The sequence below is a fragment of the Microcaecilia unicolor genome, chromosome 3, assembly GCF_901765095.1.
Source record: "Microcaecilia unicolor chromosome 3, aMicUni1.1, whole genome shotgun sequence".
NCBI classification, from domain to species: Eukaryota; Metazoa; Chordata; class Amphibia; order Gymnophiona; family Siphonopidae; genus Microcaecilia; species Microcaecilia unicolor.
In genome coordinates this window covers 167404197-167427919 of record NC_044033.1, presented here as the reverse complement: position 1 = coordinate 167427919, position 23723 = coordinate 167404197, and the positions used below count along the sequence as shown (strand labels likewise).

Below are 23723 nucleotides of genomic sequence, written 5' to 3'. Positions count from 1 at the left end.
TCGGGCTGGGGAGCCCACTGCTTGGGAAGGACAGCGCAGGGGCTCTGGTCTCCTGCAGAGGCAAAGTGGTCTATCAACCTCCTGGAACTCAGAGCCATTCGGTTGGCGCTTTTGGAGTTCATCCCGGTACTGGTGTTGAAGCCTGTACGGGTCCTGTCGGACAATGCCACGGCTGTGGCCTATGTCAACCGCCAGGGAGGTACCAAGAGCGCCCCTCTAGCCAAGGAGGCTATGAATCTTTGCCAGTGGGTGGAAGCGAACCTGGAGCAGCTTTCAGCGGCCCACATTGCCGGAGTCATGAATGTCAAGGCGGACTTTCTCAGTCGCCATACCTTGGAGCCCGGAGAGTGGCAGCTATCTGCTCAGGCGTTCTTGGACATCACGAAGCGCTGGGGCCAGCCGAGCCTAGATCTGATGGCGTCATCGGCCAATTGCCAAGTGCCGCGCTTTTTCAGCAGAGGACGGGACCCTCGATCCCTGGGAGTAGATGCTCTTCTCCAACAGTGGCCGACACAAGAGCTTCTCTATGTGTTCCCGCCCTGGCCCATGTTGGGCAGGGTGCTAGACCGGGTGGCAAAGCATCCCGGCAGGGTAATCCTGGTGGGTCCGGATTGGCCCAGGCGCCCCTGGTATGCAGACTTGATCAGGCTCTCAGACGACGATCCTCTGCGGCTGCCAGTGGAGCAGGGCCTGTTACATCAGGGTCCCGTGGTGATGGAGGATCCCTCCCCCTTTGGTCTTACGGCCTGGCTATTGAGCGGCAGCGTCTGAGGAAAAAGGGCTTCTCAGACAAGGTCATCGCCACTATGCTGAGAGCGAGGAAGCGCTCTACTTCTACTGCTTACGCCAGGGTTTGGCGTATCTTTGCAGCGTGGTGTGAAGCAGGCTCACTTTCTCCCTTCACTGCTCCAATTGCTTCAGTGTTGGCGTTCCTGCAAGAAGGTCTGGAGAAAGGCCTGTCGCTCAGTTCCCTTAAAGTCCAGGTAGCGGCTCTGGCTTGCTTCAGGGGCCGCCTGAAGGGTGCTTCCCTGGCTTCGCAGCCAGATGTGGTGCGCTTTCTCAAGGGAGTTAATCACCTGCGCCCTCCTCTGCACTCAGTGGTGCCTGCGTGGAATCTCAACCTGGTACTAAGAGCATTGCAGAAGCCGCCTTTTGAACCCTTGTCGAGGGCATCTCTGAAAGACCAGACGTTGAAAGCAGTCTTTTTGGTGGCTATCGCTTCAGCCAGAAGAGTTTCCGAGCTCCAGGCGCTCTCATGTCGAGAGCCTTTTCTGCAGTTCACTGAGGCAGGAGTGACTATTCGCACAGTGCCTTCCTTCCTGCCCAAGATTGTTTCTCGCTTCCATGTGAATCAGCAGCTCTGTCTCCCTTCCTTTCGTAGGGAGGACTACCCAGAGGAGTACTCTGCTCTTAAATATCTGGATGTGAGACGAGTCATCATCAGATACTTGGAAGTGACCAATGATTTCTGGAAATCGGATCATCTGTTTGTCCTGTTTGCAGGTCCTCGTAAGGGTCTGCAGGCTGCTAAGCCTACAGTGGCAAGATGGGTCAAGGAAGCCATTGCAGTGGCTTATGTGGCCGCGGGGAAGGTGCCGCCTATCCAGCTGAAGGCTCACTCCACGAGAGCTCAGGCGGCCTCGATGGCAGAGGCCGGATCCGTCTCCTTGGAAGAGATATGCAAGGCGGCAACTTGGGCTTCGGCTCATACATTCTCCAAGCATTACCGTTTGACTGTGGCTGCACGGGCGGAGGCCCGGTTTGGAGCTTCAGTGTTGAGGTCAGGGATTTCAATGTCCCGCCCTGGGTGAGTACTGCTTGCTTCGGTACATCCCACCAGTCTATGGATTGATCAGCTTGATGATATGGAAGGTAAAATTATGTATAATCATACCTGATAATTTTCTTTCCATTAATCATAGCTGATCAATCCATAGCCCCTCCCAGATATCTGTACTGTTTTTATTCTGGTTGCATTTCAGGTTCAAGTTTAGTCTTCAGTTACTTCAGAAAGACTTCGTGTTCAAGTTTTTTCACTTGGATTCTTCAAGAGTTAAGACGAGTTTGTGTTACAGTGAGCTGCTGCATTCCTCTCCCCTCCGTTTTACGGGGCTGGATTGAGACTTAAATTCTGCCGGCACTCCCTCCCGCTTCGTGCGGCTGTAGGGCAGCTTTGTACCCCTCCCGCTTCGGCGGTGTTAGGGTCAGTCAGCTCCTCCCGCGGTTGCGGTTGCAGGATAAGCCAGATCCCCCCGCATCGGCGGGTGTGGTGTCCCTCCCCCGCTCCGCGGGGATGAGCTGGACGGATTCCCCTCCCCCACTTGTGTGGGGATGAGCTGGGTTAATTCCTCTCCCCCGTTTCGTCGGTGGTGAGCTGGGCAGAGTGTCCCTTCGTGGGTGTAATTCTCTAAGTGCTGAGTCCTGCGGATGGAGCTTTGATATCGACATACTGAGGAGTTTCCGGCAGCACATGACCACATATAGGGAGGCAAAAGTTTGCTCTCTATCTCCACCTGCTGGTAGATGGACACAACCCACCAGTCTATGGATTGATCAGCTATGATTAATGGAAAGAAAATTATCAGGTATGATTATACATAATTTTACCTTAATTGGCAAAATTTAAGAGCTGCATGCTGATCTGCTCCTCGTCTAATTCTATACAGCATGAATAATTTTTCCAAGTGTATCACTCAGAAAGGGGCATGGCCATGGAAGTGACATAGGCAGGTCAGGGGCTTTCCAAAAATTAGGTACAATATTACAGAATAGGATAATTTGCGCACTCAACTGCCATTAGCTAGGTGCCAGAATTTACACCAGGTTTCAGCAGGGATAAGGGCTACCTCCAAAGCTAGACATTAGATTTGTGCTAAGCTAGTGAAGGAGTGGCCTAGTGGTTAGGGTGGTGGACTTTGATCCTGGGGAACTGGGTTCAATTCCCACTGCAACTCCTTGTGACTGTGGGCAAGTCACTTAACCCTCCATTGCCCCAGGTACAAAGTAAGTAGCTGTGTGTGTATATATATATATATATATATATATATAAACCACCTTCCCTTCCCCTTTTACCAAGCTGTAGGAGAAAAGGTCCTGTGCTGGTGGCAGGGAACATTTTTCCCCATGCAACAGGGCCCTTTTTACCACAGCGGGTAAAAAAGCCCCCAGCACACATGGCCATGCGGTAGGAGAACTCAGAGGTGGCGATAAGGGCTCCCGCGCTAACCCAGTGGTAACTGTGCAGTGTATGGCGATGCCCAATCGCCGCGCAAGCCATTTATGAAGGGGGGGTCCCCTGGAAATTGCATGGGCTCGGGGCAGGACTACCGCCGACGGCCACGTTGAGCCGGAGGTAGTCCCAAAACAGTGAGTGGTAAGCCTGCATTGCGCTTTGCCACTCTGTAAAAGGACCCCCTCTGGATGCCGTTTACTGAATCACACCCTAAAGGGGTCTTTTACTATGCCACTGTAGCATTTTTAGCTCGCAGTAGAAATCTGGTGATAAACGCCGAGATACCATGCGTCTTGGTGTTGACCGTGGCTTAATAAAAGACCCCCTTAGAGCATTCCCATCACTTATTTTAAAATACTAGTCCAATTAGGGTTTGAAATGATGGTTAAAGGCCATGTCCCTTCCATTAACAGATGTAAATAATCCCTTCTGTATAGATGCTTGTTCTTTCAGGTGCATCCCCAGACAACAATACATCCAAAACTGCCTTCCCTGCACCAATATTTCATTCATTTGTTTAAATAAAATTTTCAAGATCTACACCAAGCATAAGCACTTGAAAAGAACATCCAGAAATCATTATTAAAAATTTAGAACAATGTAAGAAATACAGGTGGGGGGGGGGGGGGGGGCAATAGAAAAAGAAAAGAACAGAACAGTTATTCCATGAATTATACCACATTTAGGAGAAAACACAAAACCAAATGTTTGAGGAAGGCAAACAAAAAAAAAAAAACAGTAAGAAGAATGCCCCCCCCCCCCCCCCCCAAACTTTCACAGCCCTACATCTTGGCAATTCCTGAAATCATATGAAAGCCCCTGTTCCTAAGAAACCTTACTATCCAAAAAGAAACACAACTGGGAGGTTTCAATAAAAGACATACTTATTATTCTGAAACCTAATCAAACATTTATATGGAAATCTAAATGAAAATTAACACCTAAAGAAAGAATTTCCTGATGCATTGCCAAACATTCTTTAGCATAAACTGTTCCTCTAGAAAGATCTGGAACCTGCACCAATATTTGAACTACGAAGTGATTTGTTAAAAAATGTTGTCTATTATAGATGCACACAGGGCACACATTTTGTGCCATTTTGTTGTGGGGGCTTTTTCCCCCAGTTTTTGAACTTCTTTCACAAATTCAGTTTTCAACACATTTATCAGATCCACATTAATCTGTACATTAATGCATGTTAAACAATTTATAGCATAAACTATAATATTCAACGAGCAGTGGTCAACATTTTTTTTAAATGTTAAGACTCGGCTATGTAACACTGGGTCTTATCCAGGCACTGCGATCCGGGGCTTGGACGGCGTCTATGCAGGCACAGCTAACCAGGCAAGGCCTTTTCTAAGGCCCTATATGCCTGGCTAGCTATGAAGACACTGGAACTGAATATTGCTGGTGTCTACGTAACTCCCAACTCCTCCCTGACTCTGCCCCCACTACGTGCCCTGGCAGTCACATCAGATTTTCAGCAGCATTATGCTGTTAAGTGCTGCTGAAAATCCAGGGAAGATCTACTCACCACAACGTAATCAGGCGTGAGACTCTGCCTGGTTAAATCGTTCTAAATATTGACCCCTAAATCTATTTGGTACACGAACAAATGCACATCCCTACTGACATAGGCGTAGTTTGACTGTTTCATTTGGGGGGGCAAAGAATGGGCGGAGCATATTAGCATATATACATATGCAAATGAATATGCTAATATGGAGGAAGGAAATTAAATTTTCAGGCAAAATATCACAGATGCACATTTCAAAAAGCTGACATTTCAATTAATAAATTATGAATAAAATACTTTTATTTACCTTTGTTGTCTGATCATTTAGTTTTTCTATTCGCTTTGGTCCCAGTGTCTTCTGTTTTATGCAGTGTCTTCTTTCCAGTAGGCTTCCCTCTGCTCCCCACCCTCCCAGTCCCATCCATCTCTTGCTCCTTCCCTCTGCTCACCATCCCTCCGTCCCATCCATCTTCTGCTCCTTCGCTCTGCTGTGCCTGACCTCTCCCAGTCCCATCCATCTCCTGGTCCATCCCTCTGCTCCCCACCCCTCCCAGTCCCAACCATCTCTTGCTCCTTCCCTCTGCTCACCTCCTCTCCCAGTCCCATCCCTCTGCTCCCCACCCCTCCCAGTCCCAACCATCTCTTGCTCCTTCCCTCTGCTCACCTCCTCTCCCAGTCCCATCCATCTCCTGCTCCTTCCATCTGCTCCCCACCCCTCCCAGTCCCATCCATCTCTTGCTCCTTCCTTCTGCTCCCCCCCCCCGCGAGGTCCAAGATGGTGACTCCGTTTACCCCCTCTCTTCCTCCCTCCCTCCCTCCGGTGCAGGCAACAGTCTTCAGCTTTTCCAGCGTTCCTGGCAGCGGTAGCGTTGTACACGCTGCCTTCGGTCTGCCCCGGAAGCCTTCTCTTCAAGTTCCTGTTCCCACCTATGCGGGAACAGGAACTTGAAGAGAAGGCTTCGGGGCAGAGCCAAAGGCAGCGTGTACAACGCTACTGCTGCCAGGAACGCTGGAAAAGACTGCTGCCTGCGCCGCGGAGGGAGGGAGGAAGAGAGAGGGGTAGACGGACAACAGCTCCTCTCCGTCCGCTTGGCTTCCCTGCCCTCTCTGTCTGCGTCCCGCCTTCCTCAGAGGAAGGCGGGACGCAGACAGAGAGGGCAGGGAAGCCAAGCAGATTGAGAGGAGCGCGTGCCTGCATGTGTTTTTTTTTTTTTTTTAACTAATGGCGCGGCGGCGCCTCGCGTCGTTTGGGGGGGGCATTGCCCCCCCCCCCCCCCCCCCCCCAGTCTACGCCTATGCCTACTGACTAATTGCCCAGGTAAGACTTCTGAGGTGACAGGTTTAGCGAGCTGTCCTGAACTCTTCCCTACTTCCTTAAACTGTTCTTAAACATTTACTACTCTTAACTCTCTTTTTTTCCATAGAGGTTAAGTCAGCAACTGCTGAGATAGTTTCCGTCTGATGTGAAATGCTTCCCAGATGGAAGTTTTTTGACATACGAGCAAAAGAAGCAGGATCATTGCTCTGAATAAGAATCAAAGCTTATATGGTTGTTACTCTGCCACAGATTTACAGATAAATCAGTTTAAAAAAAAAAAAAACCAAACTTCACAAATACAGTTAAATACCAACAGCCTGATATTCAGCAGACGATTCCAGATAATGCTGCTGAAAATCCTTACAAAATGCCTTGGCTCTATCTGGATAGTGTGGGGGTGAACTATGCGCAGAGCAAGAGTGGTCCCCTGGGAGTCTGCTAATCAGATAGCTATCCAAATAAAAGTCAGAACAACAAAAAAAGGCTGACCTAACTTTATCCAGTTACTGTAGCTATCTGGATAGTGGGCTTAATATCATTACTACTGACCACCCTATCTGGATATTCAAAGCCAGCCCCTATCTGAACGCTGGCACTGAGAAGGGTAGTCATCAAGCTGCGTTAGACTTTGTCATGTTGTTTGTCCCTTAACACAATACGATTTGCAGTGAACACTGCAAGTCCCATTATGGTGTTAAAATTACAGTAAAATAACCTTAGCTTTTAGCTGGGGTTATTTTTACCACCCAAGAGCATCAGGCTGCCAAGCTGCGGCCCGATGCTCCCAACCATGACATCCAGGGTTCCTCCATGATCGAGCCCCCACCCCCACCTCCAAAGGAGACTAACATTATTTGACAGATGGTGCCAGGACAGGAGCGACTGGGGATTGCTCCTGCCTAGGGAACCCCTAGACCACAGTGTAGGAATGGGGACTCGGAAGTCACAGTTGGAAGCATCAGGCTGCATGCAGCTTGGTAGCCTGGTGCTCCAGGCCACTAAAATAACACTGCTGGCTCGCAAGCAGCCTTATTCATTTACCATAAGCATCAGGAACCTGCAGGACTGTTACTACAGCTTGGTGACTCCTGTGGTAAATTGATGCAGTAAAAGGTCACCTTTTATCACACCTTCACGAAAACTTCCCTCCTGAATGGCATAAATAAATAAGAGACGCTGACCACAATAGCTCAGTCCTGACCCACAAATGTTTTTCATGAGTTTTTAAGAACCAGCGCAGATATGATGAAAATGTTAAACTGTTTTTTCCCTAGACAACGTAATGGTGAACAAATTGGCTGGATGACAAGACGATCGGCTGTAGGACAATTCAGAGAGCCTGAAAAAGAATGCCCACCCATCCGAGTCTCCCTGGTCCCCTCAAAGGCCAAAGATGGGACCTGCTGCAGATAACTTGAGCTAAGCTTTAGTAAAAGACCCCCTCAATTCCTAAGCTATTACCATTATGCTGGTCCTTTAGATGCATATGCACAGATATCCAGTTCACAATCCCTCCACGTTTCTTTAGCTAAATTCTGAATCCAACGACTTTCCCTGCAAGCTGTGACACCTGAAAGGCATCAAATCATAGTGAGCGAAAGAAAATCCTAAATCATGAAGAAAGGATGAAGTCACCAGAAAAAAAAAATTCAACTAAACCAGAATATGATTAAATGCATCAATAACCAATTTCTACAGGGCTGAAAATTTTGGAAGACAAAGTTAAGGAAGCTCACAGCTAACTTGGTCATCTTGAACACCGCCCCCCCCCCCCCCCCCCCGGTGGTAAAGTTCTTTAAAGCTTTGTTCTGAATTCATAACTTGTTAGTTTGCTTGCCTTGGTAGAGCTGCAAAGGAATGTGGCCATTTGAAGGAGGGGGATGAGTCCCACAGCTCTGCCTGTATGTAAATGGAGACATGATGGGAGCACTTTTATTATGTTATGAGCGGATTAATTCACTGACTGGAATAAAACTTCTGGGATTCATGATGCACATATACCGAATGGAGAGAGCTGGATCAGAATAAGTGAATTTAAAAAAAAAAAAAAACTGCTCCCCACAAGTTTAGGGGAGGGGGAGATTGGTGGCATGGTTTGGAATTCACTGTGGAGTTTGGTTCTGTGTTGGTGAATGGTTTTAACTTCTTGTTTGTTTGTTTTTTTATTATTTATAACCATTAACTTTTACAAGCAATAAAACAACTTGCCAGAAATACAGAGAAAGTAGTATATAGGAATTATTTCAGTCAGATAATTCTATGGTCTTAACTTCTAAGATGGGAGACAGCTCTTTAGATAGGAAACATTTTTACTGGCAGCTGGTACTTGTAAATCCCAGCAGGTAGGGTACCCTTAGAAGCTCTCCTGAAGACAAGAGCAGTAGCCCTTGGGAGTATTGCTCGAGGCACAGAGGTCTTTGGGAGCAGCTTGGGGCAGAAAAGGGACAGGCAACCCCAGCCCAAGAAGTCTCCTGTAGAGGGGTGAGATCTGAGGGGACTAGAAGAGGGTGGACTTACAAGGAAAGGAGGGGAGACTTAGACAACACAGCCTACACACTGATTTAACTAAGCAGCAGGGAAGAACTTACAGCTACGATACTGGAAAGACTGAAAGGTCTGATTTATAGACTAATGCCATTAAGTGCACAAGTACTGGGTTAAGTACAAAGACTGTTGAAATTTATTGGTGTTTGTTTTCGGTAACTGAATTAAGTGCATAAGACAGTGTATATAGACATCTATGTAAATAGTTCAATAAAAACATTTAATATGTTAGCCAGCCCTATTCACAGTAGTCTTTTGGATTTTTCCTACGGGTAGGGTTACCATTTTTTGTCCTCATAAAAAGAGGATACTTGCCCCGCCCCTTCCACGCCCTCACCCCACATGCATATTCCCCTCCTCCCCCCAATCACCTTGCCTCCCCTTACTCTACTATCCCTGGTGGTAAAGAGGTACCTCTTCGGGGCAGGAAAGAGCCCCCTCTTTCCTGCCCGGAGCGCTGCTGCCAGCTGCCCTGCATCCTGTGGTGAGTCCAACTCTCGGCGTTTCAAAATGGCCACCGAGAGTTGAAGTCTCGCGAGGCTGCTTCAACTCTCGGTGGCCATTTTGAAACGCCGAGAGCCAGACTCACAGTATGCAGGGCAGCTAGCAGCAGTGCTCCGGGCAGGAAAGAGGGGGCTCTTTCCTGCCCCGAAGACGAAGAGGTACCTCTAGACCACCAGGGATAGTAGAGTAAAGGGAGGGGAGTCCCGCGCCCGCCCCGCCAGCCAGCCAGCCCGTTTGTCCAGAAATCCGGACAAACAGGCAGGCTGGCCAAATCCGTCCGGACATGTCCTCAAAAAGAGGACATGTCCGGGTAAATCCGGACGTATGGTAACCCTACCTATGGGGAAAGAGGGTAATCCCATCCACTAACACTTTTCTTCACCAGGTGGAGGCACCGAGCGACAACTGAGTAAGGGACCGATGGAGAATGCATTTGGGTAAGGGGGCGTTACACAGATATGGCTTTGCATACTGTGCATTCTTTATCAGTTTAGAATACTTTTAACTCTTCTTTTTAAAAACATGCAAGGTGTGGCTTATAATAGAGTTACAGGCCAACTCCATTGTTATCTGACAAGTTCATACAGTTCATTCTCTCTCTCTTTCGAAAAATCTGAAATACCGCCAATCAGAAACCATTATTATGGTGAACAAATGTTGTCAGAGTGCATAACACATTACAACTGTCTGGTTGCCTTCGCCCCCTCCCCCAAGAGGCAGTTTACAGATTGTGATAAATAAGAGGCTGTCCTAGCCGGGGCAGGCCACTAGATGGCGCTGTTCCCCTTAAAATGTCCAGGATATCCGGGGTAGGCCACTAGAGGGCGCTAGGAGAATAGGTGGAGGTCGCTAGGACCGGGGAGAGCCCTGGGAGGTCCACAGGTGTAGGAGGTTATGGGCTGGGTCCTGTGTAGCTATTAACCACTTTATACCCCACCTGAATTGTAAAAGGAAAGGAGGACAGCTGGTAGCTGAAGAAGGAGAATTCCCCCTGGAAAGAACTGGCTAAACCCTATGGACTTGTGGTGGACTGTGTGCTCAAGGAAGAAAAACAGGCTGGGGTAAGAAGTCCCTAAAGCATTAATGTTGGACTGTGTAGCCTCAGTACTTAGAGGAACTGTGTGTTCAAAGAAAGGACTGGGTGTCCAGGGAAGGAAGGACTGGGTGTCCAAAGAAGAAGTAGGGCTGTGTGTCCCAGTACTGAGAAGCAGGCTGCAAAGCCTGGGGGTAGAAGTCCCCAAAGTATTGAGGTTAGTGCTGAGCCCAGGAATCTGTGTGGGGAGGCTCAGTGAGAAGATATGTAAATGTATAAAGTATTTAAGCTAGAAGAACTGTGCCCAGGGGCTGGAATAAAGAATTGCCTGAATATGCTGTTGGTAAGACCTGTTAATTTTTGCCTCTGGAGAACCAGGTCACCCTGAGCGTGAAAGGATAACATGCTAATCTGCATATAATTTGCATACTGAGAACCAGCTCACCCTGAGTTAAAAAAAGGGCCCAGGAGCTTGAGGTTGGATTGCTCAGGATGTTAAGAAAAGATTGTTTGGAGTCCTGTTCAGAGGCCACAGGCCAGTGAGGCCTGCTGGAGAGAGGGAGCAGTAGCTTCATCGTCACAAGATCAAGGCCCTCCCCACACTGTCAAGTATTCCTCTCCTTTCCTTCTGTAACCTATTTTCTCCCCCCCCCCCCCCCCCAATCTCCATAGTGGCCATCATCTCTCTGTTTTCCTATTTGCCTCCTCCCTTGGTCTCCAGCATCTCTCGATTCCACCTCTCCTACCCAGACTCCAGAATCTCTCTCATTTCTTCCTTTCCTCCTTCCACCTCTTCCCCCCCACTCTCATTACTTCCTCTAGAGTAATGATGCAATAGTTAGCAGCTATAGAAAATGCATCACAGCTAGCATGGGGGCTTCAGCATCCACACATCCTCAAGACTTGCTGGCTTCTGCCCCCTCCAAAAAAAAACCAGGATATTCAGAGGTGGCAGATGCCAGCAGGCCTCAGTATATACTGATGCTCAAGGTCTTGCGCCAGCTGTGATGCATCTTCTTTAGATGCTAATAAATTGCTTCTGTGGTATAAAGGAGCATCTCAGAGGAAAGAAAAGAAAGCTGGACATTATGGTGGTGAGGTAGAGAGGAGAGATGCTAGAGACCAAGTGCAGGTGCTTCCCTCTAAATTGTTCTCACCCTAGATGGCTGCCTAGTGGACAGGTCGGCACTGGCTGCTAGAACCACTTTCAAAAGTTCATGGTCTTATTTTCATAATCTTTAGTCAAGGCACTTCACTTTTTTTTTTTTTTGCATATTCTTCAGGAATTTAACCATATTGACCAATCTGTACCATAGATCATGTAGATGTCATATCTTTACACACTCGTATACATCATAATGATGGCTCAGCACTTTTTTTCTGCGATTCAAGTATATCGGACATTCACCACTGGATTCTATAAATGTGCTCAAATTTACACATGTGCAATTTAATTAAGTAATGACCCAATTAGAGCCAATAAGGTTTACCATTACTTTAAAGGGTGCTAACAATTATTGGAATTAATTGGCAACTATTTGGATTTGCAAGCACATCTTGCTAGATGCTATTCTATAAAGATGCGCACTTAAATCTTTTAGCGCACAACTGAAAAGGGGGCATGACCATGGGCGGGTCAGGGGCGTTCATTAAAGATGCGAACAGTATTACAAAATTTGAGGGATCCACACCAGGTTTCAGCTGGTGTAAATCCTCATGCCCAAAAGTTGGGTGCAGATCCCGGTGCTATGTGCTTTTTATATAAATGGCGCCCTACTCCACTCCGAGCACCATTTATAAAACAGCACAATTTACTGAAGCTAGTCTTTAGTGTGGCTTGAATGCTGTAATTACTGGCGTTTGTGATTTCCATGTTTAATGGCCCTGTGACAGGGTTTATAGAACACTGCCCCTCAACCTTAAGAAAAGTCCCTCTCTAACTAGCCTGGGCCACCTTAAGAGCACTGATCCCATCTCAGGAGGAAGTAAGCCAGGAGGGGTAGAGTCAATACCTGGGAGTTTAAAAGATAGGGCCAGGCTGAGGTTAAGGAGGCCCAGAAAAGGAAAAACTGAAGCTCAAGTCTACACCTTTACAGAATATGTTTAGCTGCGATAAGCCAACTTTTGTTTCTTGTTAAGACTTGCAAACCTTGCCGAGGTCTACCTGGGGCCAGACCTGAGTCTCAGAAGTCCTGAGAACTTACAAGCTGTGTTTGGGGCAGGGCAGCCCCACCAGCCACAGACTGCTCGGCCTTCTAGCCGGAGGCCTACTCAAAGACCGTTACTAACCTGAAAAAAACTGTTGCATCTGAGGTTCCTGGCCTGTGAGGTTAACAGGTCCCAGGGCTCAGGTGAATAAACGTTTATTTTCACATTTATAAACCTGGCTGAGTTTTTTTTCCACGGCCACCCCCATAACTCTCGCCCAGGGTCTCGCAGGCCCATCTTAGCATTTTTCTTAATTTGTAAACTGTTGGAGATTTGATTTATTAATAAAACTAAGAAAGCAGAAACAGAAGGAGACAAAAGACATTAAAGGCGAATGACTGCCATATCTATATGAGAGTTTACACAGAGCACTGTCTTTGCACATTTTTGTAAATAACAACTCTTTTCTGCCTCTTAGACAAAAGCAATTCACTACTGGATTAGGAGGTCGGTGCACAGAAAAACCGGTTTGATCTAAACAGAAATACAGCATATGCCTCAACAATGCTGTATTATTTCTACCTCAGCACTGCACCTGAAATCACAGCATTGCAGAGCCTATACCCTCTAGGTCACCCATTCAAATCCAGCTCCCGGCAATAGAGAGTTTGAAAAGGTTACTTCATGGTTACAGTTCATTTCCGAGAGATAGCAGAGGCCCTCACCACAGTCTCAGAATTACCAATTGTGTTAATAAATCTCAATAAACAACAAATAAATATGGTGGTATTCTTGACTCAAAGTTACGACTATCACCGGAGAGGTAGAAAGGGCCTGGGAGATGACAGAAACAGGTAAGTACTGGAGACAGCACTGGCCAAATGTTTGGTTTATTTTTCAGAATTTTTCCTAACTTTTTGTAGGTGTGTTGGGGCTCCTCACACATTTGGTTTAAATTTAAAAAAAAAAAAAATATATATATATATATATATACACACACCAATGTGCGCAAATTGATTGTTAATTTATATGTGCGTTAATTGGATTTGCATACACTACATTTTTTCAAGCCATGCTAATGAATCAAATGAATGCACATCCCTAGTGAATATTACTGGCATGAGGTAAAGAAAGGACTCTGGGTATTGAGACATACAAGCAGACACAAAAGTAACACTGAAGAATACTTTTGTGGCAAAACAAATATATATCATGACAACAAGTGGAAAAGTAGGAGTCCTGTTTTGATGACATACTTTGCTTGTGGGTTTGCCTATGGGCAGAACATACAAATCAGGGCAAAAATCAGAGGTGGGGGGGGGGGGGCAAAATTCTCCGGGTCTGGCCTCCAAGGGTTGGCCCAGGCTCGGGCCCAGCACTGGCAATCTGCTTCTGGGTCTGCCCTCTCCTGCGTGCTGCCCAGGACCCAGACGATTACATTAAAGTGATATCGCGTTAATTCAATCGTCCGGCTCCCGAGTCTTCCCGGCATACAGGAACACTGGGGCAGGACAGGACAGAGCGAGGGAGCAGTGCAGCTGTGACTCAGAGACAGAAAGATATGGGGGGGTGGGGGTGCATATAGCGGTCCAGTCCTGCCCAGGTTGTGTCTCTCAGTGGCCCTGATACAAATTCAAACAAATTATAGCATTCTATAATTTGCACACATTCTGGCTAACGACAAAAGCATTTTACACCAACCAAATTAACAAATGCAGAAAATGAACAACAATCCTAGAAGCAAAAATGTAAAACAAAATCATGAAAGTTAAATAAAGCATGCACAGGATGGACAAGAATAAAATGAAAGACAAAACAAGGGGAAAAGATGCAGCAAAAAGGGGAGCAAGAAGAAAATAAAGTAGAAAAAGAACTACAAACTTGACAGATTGAAGATAGGACCCAACGTAATAACAGACACCAGAAGGTGGTGGTTAATGGAATTCACTCGGAAAAGGACCAGTGTTGGGGCTATTCTGTTTAATATATTTGTGAGTGACATTGAAGGGTTAGAAGGTAAGGTTTGCCTCTTTGCTGACGATACCAAGATTTGTAACAAGAGTGGACACCCAGGAAAAAGGATCTGCAGAACTTGGCAGCATGGTCTAATGTTTGGCAATTAAAATTCAATGAAAAGAAGTGCAAAGTGATGCACTTACAGGGGGATGATGAGAAGCAAACGCCGGCGCTAACACCCCATGATCAGAGCCCTCGAGCACGTGAAAACGCGCTTGAGGGCTCTGAACCCAACTAGCATGCAAATGCATGCTAAACAGGGCTAAACATATTCATCCCCAATGATCAGCGGCCAGCGCGCCAAAGATTGGGTTGCTGGCTGCGGCAAACCCTTCACCAGCTCCGAGCTGGCATTAGGGTTTGCGGATCATTGGGGAGGAATGGTGAGCCCTCCCTGAACCTGAGGGGGGGGGGGGAGATCATCGGGCGGACAGGAGGTCCAGCGGACCTCCAGCCCTTGTTGCTCGGGGCAGGGGTAGTTGGGGCCTGGTGGTCCCATGGACCTCCAGCCCCTGTGTTTGACAGGTTTGGGCCTTTGACAGCCCAGACCTGTCAAACAAGTACGGGAGGATTGTGCTGAGCGCATGCTCAGGCACAATTGTCCCGCACTTCTACCCCATGATCAGAGATAATTGCGTGTTTAAATTTGCATGCAATTACCTCTGATCATAGGTCTAATAACGCCCCGCACTGTTCCAGCGCTATTTTTGGAGTGCTGTTTGGAACAGCGCGGGGTTTTGATCATCTGTCTGTTAAGGAGTAGAAATCCAAGGGAAATGTGCGTATTAGGTGGAGAGAGGGATCTTGGGGTGATAGTATCTGAGGATCTGAAGGCGACGAAACAGTGTGATAAGGCGGTGGCCGTAGCCAGCGTGGGCAGATGGGAAAAATTTTCCCCACCCCAAATCGGCCCTAAACCCACCCAAAGTCAAACCCCGCCTCCAATGTCACTGACCCCGCCCCTGATGGCACCTCTGATGTCGTTAGCCCCGCCCCTAACGTCACCTCTGATGTCATTAACCTCGCCCCTGATGTCAACCCTACCCCGGAAAAGCTTCTATTGGACCAAATTGGGCCAATAGAAGCCCCCGAAAAAAACGCAAACCCCGCACAGCTGCAACGAAAAAGAAGCCCAATTTCCCGCAGCCCGCAGCCTTCGAAAATTTCCAGCATCCTGGCTTAAAAACCAGCCCAATTGGGTGGGAAACCCACCCATCTGGCAACACTGGCCGTAGCCAGAAGGACGCTAGGCTGTATAAAGAGGTGTAACCAGCAGAAGAATAGAGGTGTTGATGCCCCTGTACAAGTCGTTGGTGAGGCCCCACCTAGAGTATTGTGGTCACTTTTGGAGGCCGTATCTTGCTAAGGATGTAAAAAAATGGTGCAAAGAAAAGCTACAAAAATGGTATGGGATTTGCGTTACAAGACATATGAGGAGAAACTTACTGACCTGAACATGTATACCCTGGAGGAAAGGAGAAACAGGGGTGATATGATACAGACGTTCAAACATTTGAAAGGTATTAATCCGCAAACAAACCTTTTCCAGAGACAGGAAGGCGGTAGAACTAGAGAACATGAATTGAGGTTGAAGGAGGGCAGACTCAGGAAAAATGTCAGGAAGTATTTTTTCACGGAGATAGTGGTGGATAATTGGAATGCCCTCCCACGGGAGGTGGTGGAGATGAAAACGGTAACGGAATTCAAAAATGCATGGGATAAACACAAAGGAATCCTGTGCAGAAGGAGTGAATCCACAGAAGCTTAGCAGAGATTGGGTGGCAAAACCGGTAATTGGGAAGCAAAGCTAGTGCTGGACAGACTTCTACAGTCTGTGCGCTGAAAATGGCAAGGACAAATCAAGGTCAGGTATACATATAAAGTAGCACATACGAGTTTATCTTGTTAGATAGACTGAATGGACCAGGTCTTTATCTGTCATCATCTACTATGTTACTATCCAACTCATTTTTGAAAGAGATCGCCGGCCATCTTCCGACACAACTCGGGAGATGGCCGGCGATCTCCTGAAACCAGCCAAATCGGTATAATCGAAAGCCGATTTTGGCCGGCTTCAACTGCTTTCCGTCGCGGAGCCGGCAAAACTTCAAGGGGGCATGTCGGTAGGGTAGTGAAGGCAGGACGGGGGGTGCTCACGAGATAGCCGGCTTCACCCAATAATGGGAAAAAAAAGCCAGGCTTGACGAGCATTTCGCCGGCTTTACTTGGTCCCTTTTTTTCACGACCAAACTTCAAAAAGAAGCCCCAACTGACCAAATGACTACCGGAGGGAATCTGGGATCACCTCCCCTTACTCCCCCAGTGGTAACCAACCCCCTCCCACCCAAAAAAAAAAACCCTTTTTTGCCAGCCTCTATGCCAGCCTGAAATGTCATACCCAGCTCCCTGACAGCAGTATGCAAGTCCCTGGAGCAGTTTTTAGTGGGTAACATAGTAACATAACATAGTAGATGACGGCAGAAAAAGACCTGCATGGTCCATCCAGTCTGCCCAACAAGATAAAACTCATATGTGCTACTTTTTGTGTATACCTTACCTTGATTTGTATCGTCATTTTCAGGGCACAGACCGTATAAAAGTCTGCCCAGCACTATCCCTGCCTCCCAACCAGATGCACTACAAGACTTCAGCAGAGCCCTTTATTGATTTTTCTGCTTCACTATATGCCCCCATTGTGTTGACACATCACATATGTCATTTGTGCACTTCAGGCAGGTGGACCCAGGCCCACTCCCCCTACCTGTTACACTTGTGGTGGTAAATGGGAGCCCTCCAACCCCCCCCCCCCCCCCAAAAAAAAAACCCATTGTTCCCACCTGTAGGTGCCCCCTTCACCCCTTAGGGCTATGGTAATGGTGTAGAGTTGTGGGGAGTGGGCTTTTGGGGGGGCTCAGTACCCAAGGTAAGGGAGCTATGCACCTGGGAGCTATTTTTATTTTTTTAGAAGTGCCCCCTAGGGAGCCCGGTTGGTGTCCTGGCATGTGAGGGGGGCCAATGCACTACAAATGCTGGCTCCTCCCACGACCAAATGCCTTGGATTTGGCCGGGTTTGAGATCGCTGGCATTAGTTTTACATTATCGCCAAAATTCGATGCCAGCCATCTCTGACATTTGGCCGGGCCCAACCGTATTAGCGAAGAAGAAGATGGCCAGCCATCTTTTTTGAAAATACGGTTGGCTCCGCCCATTTATGGAGCCGGCCCTGGAGATGGCCGGTGCCGTTTGATTATTTCCCTCTATATGTTACAAAACTGAGACAAACTGGAGGAAAAAGATCAAGAACTGGTAAGTCAAAGAACTTAGTGAAATACTGCAGCAAAATTGAACAGCTACCTATTAAAAATGTGCAGCCAGTTTACAGAGGAAGTATATGGGCCAAAACAAGGTCTGAAAATGTTGGAAATGTTTTTCAAATCAATGTTGACAAACATCTTGTACAAGGACTCCACCACAAATGCACGGAATACAAGTGCAGATCCGCAGAACTTCTAGGTCGGTGTTACCCCTAGGTAAACTAGACAGTGGCCCCGGGGGGGGGGGGGGGAAGGGGGGGGCGGAGGGGCAGCAAAAGCAGAAAAGACTTGCAGGCCAAGGCAGCACAGCTGGCAAGGATCCCTTAGCTTTACCAGTCAAGGAGGCAGTGGAACTGACCAGATGATGTGGAATGGCTAGCAGCGATTCTCAGGCCCTGCCAGCCAAAACATTGCTCAGAGCCAGCCAGGCAGAGCAGCTGGAGCTTATGCAACAGCTACCCACCACTCTTACCTTGTCTTCAATGCTGGTACTATGAGCACGTTCAAACTGTCTAGTCATGGGCCAGGATGACTTCACTTATAAGACATTTTGGCCCTCAACCGTGCATTTGTTCAATGTGCTCACAGTGTCAGCATTGAAGACAAGGTACTGTGGTGGGAAGTCATGACACAGGCTCCAGCCAAGCAATAAAAACAAGGAAGAAATGATCAGTGTCAGATACTGAAAGAGGAAATGGAGAGGTAAGGGATGAGAGGGAGAGACAATGGACAGATGCTAGGGAATTGCTGGCATTAAGGGAGGGTGGCAAACAGGGCATTTGTCCCGGGCCCCCAAACCTGCCTCAAGCTGAAGACCAGTTTTGGGGCTCCCTTCCCAGTTTCTGCCCTGAGCCCCTGAATGTCTAACACCAGTCCTAAGCATGAGAGAAAGGGACAGATACTGAGAGAAGGAAGGGATGAAATGGGGCAGGAAGGGGAAGGGACAACAGATTCTGGAGGAGAGGCAAGGGGAATGGAGTCAGGATGCTAGCGAAGGGGAAAGAATGAGACCCATGCAGAATGCCTCATGGTAGAGCCCACACTCTACCCTGAAATTACCACTAAAAATACCACAGCATGCAAATTACTTCCACGTTAAGATAGAAACAGTAACCCACAGCTGATTGCTAATGTCACCTTTCCTATCACTACCCAAGAGGTGATTCCTCACACACTGACAGGAAAAGTGACATTGAAGAAGAAGAAGAAAAAAAAAGGTTGCCAACGCCCTGACCCAGCTTTCTCTATCAGTCTAGTGGCCTTCCTTTCTCTCTCTCCCCAACCAGACCCCCTATCCTCCAAAGTCGAGTGGACCCCCCAACCCTTATAAGGTAGTGCATCCCAGGATGCATACCCGCGGGACCAGGACCACCATTTTGAACATGACAGCGCCAAAGGAAGGAGCAAGTAGGCATTGCTCCTGCTTTCAGGTATGGGGGAAGAGAGATCGGGGTTTAGGGGGTGCCACTAAACACCAGTAAAATTTCTTTGACAGTTGGGGGCAGGCAGGTTGGGTAGGAGAAGGGAGGTGGGCCCTCTATACCACTAGGGATTTTTGTGCTGATGTAGGGAACAGGAGGGTGGAAAGCTGCTAGACTCGGGGCCAATGCAGAAAGCAACCGTTCTACAATGCCCTGAACCTGGTGCAAAAGGTTTGTAATGCATGTTCACCTGGTCTGCTGAAAGGGTTTCTGCACGTGTTAACACCCGCGCTGAAACATTTTCTGCATTGATCAGCCAGTAAGCCTGCAGTTTAACAATGTTAAACAGAACTAATGCTGTCTGTATGAGCCCCTTAGAAAAGACAGATGCCCAACAGTGGTGCTGGGCTGAGCAAAGTGAAGATGGGAATAGAGACAGAGAGAGATGCAGAGCAGGGTGGTAGAAAGAAAGAAAGAGGGCGGGAACAAGCAGGGATGCTGTTCTGTCCAAGGAGGAAACACTGTGCCAGAGCTACCACCACAGCCAGTAGGAGGGTACTGGAGTTGCTGCTAGTTGTTAAGTCATAATGGGGGGAAGGGGGAAGATTGATGATTCACCATAGGTGTAGTTTGGCTGCTTTCTGGAGGGGGTGAGCAAAGGGCAGGGAAATCTTATTAGCAGTAGAAGGGGGAGGAGACCAATTCAATATTATTTATGCACTCTTGTATCTCACTGTTGTCCAAAAAGTTTCAGTTCAAAGTGGCTTACAAATTACATTCTGGTAACACTTACAGTTAAGTTTAGGCTTATGGTGCTGGTTTATTTATTGCATTTGTATCCCACATTTTCCCACCTCTTTGCAGGCTCAATGTGGCTTACATTACATCATGAATAGTGGAAATACATTAGAAAATAGATATTTAGTATTGCATAAGGATCTTGGGTACCAAATTACAGTTTACATTTTGGTTAGGGACTTATAATGAAGGCATAGTTCTATTATTTATTGTAGAATTTTTTAAAGAGGTATTAGTATCTGCAACTTCTGAGGGGAGGGGACACTGCCCACTGGATCCAGATTTGCAGGATCGGGTTGATTAAATCCTGGGTTTACCTCAGTGCATGCTGGGACTTGTAGTCTTGCTTTTCTTAAGGAATGGAAAAATCAGAACTACAAGTCCCTGCATACAACGGGGTAAACCCAGGACTGGATCAACCCTGTCCCGTGACTCTAGATCCAGTTGGCAGCCTTACCTGTACTACCCCTCTTAAATTTACCCAGCCTCCTTACAGCAAGCCTCAGATCATCTATGCATTTTTGTGGCTCAGCATCAGACTCTAATATAAAGCTGCTTGAGATTCAGGGATGTCACGTTACCCAGTTCCATGCTGGAGATTCTGGGTCAGTCCTGGATTTCTGACCAAGCCATCCTGGTACATTATGGGACGCAGAGCACATATCCAATGAAAGAAATTATGTATGTAGTATACATATGCTGATTTAATAGCAAAACTTTTTGATGTCATACAAGCCACTAAATCTTCAGTAGCCTAGTGGTTAATACAGTGGATTTTGATCCTGGGGAACCAAGTTCGATTCCCACTACAGCTCCTTATGACTCTAACCCCTGGTACAAAATAAGTACCTCAATATATGTAAACCGCTTTGAATGTAGTTGCAAAAACGTATATCAAGTCCCATTTCCCTTCTAGAACAATTTATTACTATGTGGGGGATATCTAGATTTAAAAAACACACACATGGTTTTCAAGATACAGAGGACTCTGTATTCTGAACTCGGTAGTGAGCCAAAACACATACACACAAGTTTTCAGGTATATGAGGATGATGGAGCCCAGTCATGAGGGCTTGTTACAAGGCAACAGGCCAGGATCTGAAAAAACACTCATAAATGAGGTTTAAGAAGATTGAGAGAGAGATAGAGAGAAAGAACTGCTTTGATTCGGGGTTATTGACGTTGATATTTTGGGCAATAGTTAATTTAATTGATTACAAAAGCAAACAAACAAACGCACGCATGTGCCTGGCATGGGTGATTGCATTAACCTCTGGCTGCAGCAGGGGGTCACTTTCTTCTCTCTTCTTTGTGAGGCATCTGGAGCCTGATCCGGGGTCAAAGTGACAAACAGCAGGAAAAGGTAACAGGGTGGTTCACCTGCTGTGAGCCGGAGCCAAGGCTTGCAACTCATTAACTAACCTGAGCTGTCATAGGAAATTCTCATTTTCCACCTAATACGCCTGCACTTTCTCCCCACTCACCAGCGAGATGACTTTCCACTTGCTGGACTTCTTCTTGCCTTTGCCGCTGGGAGGCGCTCTGTCGGGCTCGTCCGCCAGGTCCAGGCTTTGCAGCCCGGACGGCGCCAGCGCGGCTCTGTCTTGTATGTCTATGGCCTTCGTCTCCCCGTTCTCCAGGGTTTCGCCTGTCAGCCTGTCTTTGATATTCTCCTCCTCCATGATGTCCTGGAGCTACAGCCGGTTCTCTCGCCTCTTCCTGCTTCTTTCGCGGGTGTCTGTGTTTGTGTCTTGCATGCATTTGAGCTGAGGTTTAATACCGCGCACAGTGTGGGCTGGGAGGTGGAGAGAGGAGTGGTGTCAGGGTCCCGCCCCCTCCCTGCACCACGAGTCACCGCAGCTGGACAGCAGCCCTGGTCTAACTCCAGCCGTGCACTGCTGGTTTCAATAAAGTTTTGCTTGCAAAAGTATGGGGTAGGGAGATTTATTTTACACCCGGCTGCAGGAGTGTTTCTAGACTAGATCAATGACCGTGGTGTATCCTGCATGAGATCACTTGGGCTGAAAATAGAACCCGGAGGAGGGTGTTTACAGGTTTGGCTTGCAGGGAGCTGGGAGTGGAAACGAAGGGACATGCAATGTGGCAGTCGTTTTACTTTTCCTGAATGCAAAAAAGGGCAACAACAATATATATATATATATATATATATATATATATATATATATATATATATTTTAGATTATATATTAGATTCCTTGGGAGAAAGAAACTTGGCTGTGTGCAAAGGAGCAAAGCAGAAAATCTTTACCTGTGAGATAAAGGCAGAAGATTGTTTAGTAGCAAGAGAAACAAACCAAGCATTAGGGGGTAATTGAATGAATACAGATAATTTACTCACAACCATGATGTTCAGAAGTGTCGCCCCAGGGCACAGAGACTCCGTAATTCTGAGAACTGTATCAGTGGTTGAAGGTAGAAATCAGAAGAGAGGCAGCTTTATTGTGGTATATATCATTCAGTGTAAAACATGTAAGGAAGGATGCTATATTGGAGAAACAGGCCAGATGCTTAAGACAAGATTCAATTTACATAGACATCATATGAACAATAGTGGTGCCAGCAGGGTTCCCAAGCCTGTTGGTCAACATTTTACAGGACCAGGACACTGTACCAGTGACTTCACAGTGAGAAACCTGAAAGGTAACTTTAAAACCATACAAGAACGTAAGACCTTTGAAGTCAGAATGATTGAATATTTTAACACCCAACAGAAAGGACTTAACAAGGATCTGGGGTTCCTAGCCCATTATAAACCATAAAGCTGTATGTCTCTGTTGATCACCCTCCCCTCACCTATCCACACCCATCCTGTTAGAATATCAATGATATGCTTTGATGTCCCCATACATACTTCCTACCCACCCCCCTCCTCCCACCCTGTCAGACTGTCATAGTAATGCTTGAATGTTTTCACTTATATACACTGTCAGCTAGCACATTTGCTTATTTCCGATCTGAGGAAGAAGGGCAACCTTCGAAAGCTAATCAAGAAATGTATTAAGTTATGTCCAATAAAAAAGGTATCATCTTATTTTCTTTTCCATGTTTTATTTTGTTTGATTTCTATTGATAACCTTAAGAGTGGACTAACACGGCTACCACACTCCTCTACTTGCAGAGGTGGGAAATAGTTGAACAGATAGAAGTATCTCAGAGCTGGGTGACTGGAAAGTGCAATATCTCATTAGGAAGATATATTCAAGGTAAAAAACCAAGTTCGTTCCAAGGAGTTTGAGCAGGACAAGTGCTGTCTGAAGCAAGATGGAAAATGCCTCATGGCAAGAGGGACTGGGAGGTCAAGAAGGCTCACACAAGCCCAGGGAGGAGCAGGTAAAGACCAATGGGGACAGAGCCTGCCATCGGGTAGCAAAGGGTGGTCCTAGAGGACAGCCCTTGATTGGAGGGAAAGGTCGTACCTGGCTGACCTCTCAGGAAAGAGATAGTAAGAATGACCAGGAAATGATAGCAGGTACACAAAGGAGCCAAGATTGGCTGAGAAAGAGAGGAGGTCTAGGCAGTAGCATAAACCAATAGTAACAGTTTTTACACAGATAGGCAAGTGTGGCTGCATTGCCTGTGAACTACATTACACACAATGCATTGCTCACGTATCTTTGCAGTGGGAACTGCAGTGATGAAAATCCTTAGACGTGAGAATGACAGTAGAGGCATTAAACACATTTTAGGGTCACATTATAAACTAGTACAAGGCTGTCAGAGGACAGAACATTTTGTCAGTGGGTGGGTGTGCCTGTGGGCAGAGCTGTGGAGTTAGGGTCATTATTAATGTACAGACTCCAGCTTCAAAATAAAAATTTAAAAAAAAACACAGTATAATATATGGTAAATTTATCA

The 23723-nt window shown here is 46.9% G+C and overlaps 1 protein-coding gene across 1 annotated transcript in view; it reads right to left on the bottom strand.

Moving 5' to 3' along the window:
• Positions 1 to 21667, bottom strand: part of ENPP1 (ectonucleotide pyrophosphatase/phosphodiesterase 1) — a 221123-nt gene extending 199456 nt beyond the window's left edge. The window contains exon 1 of the mRNA XM_030196551.1: positions 21332 to 21667. Within this exon, the coding sequence (XP_030052411.1) occupies positions 21332 to 21529 (198 nt within the window). The 5' untranslated portion in view covers positions 21530 to 21667. The remainder of the gene's footprint in view (positions 1 to 21331) is intronic.
• Between the last annotated feature and the right edge of the window lie 2056 nt (positions 21668 to 23723).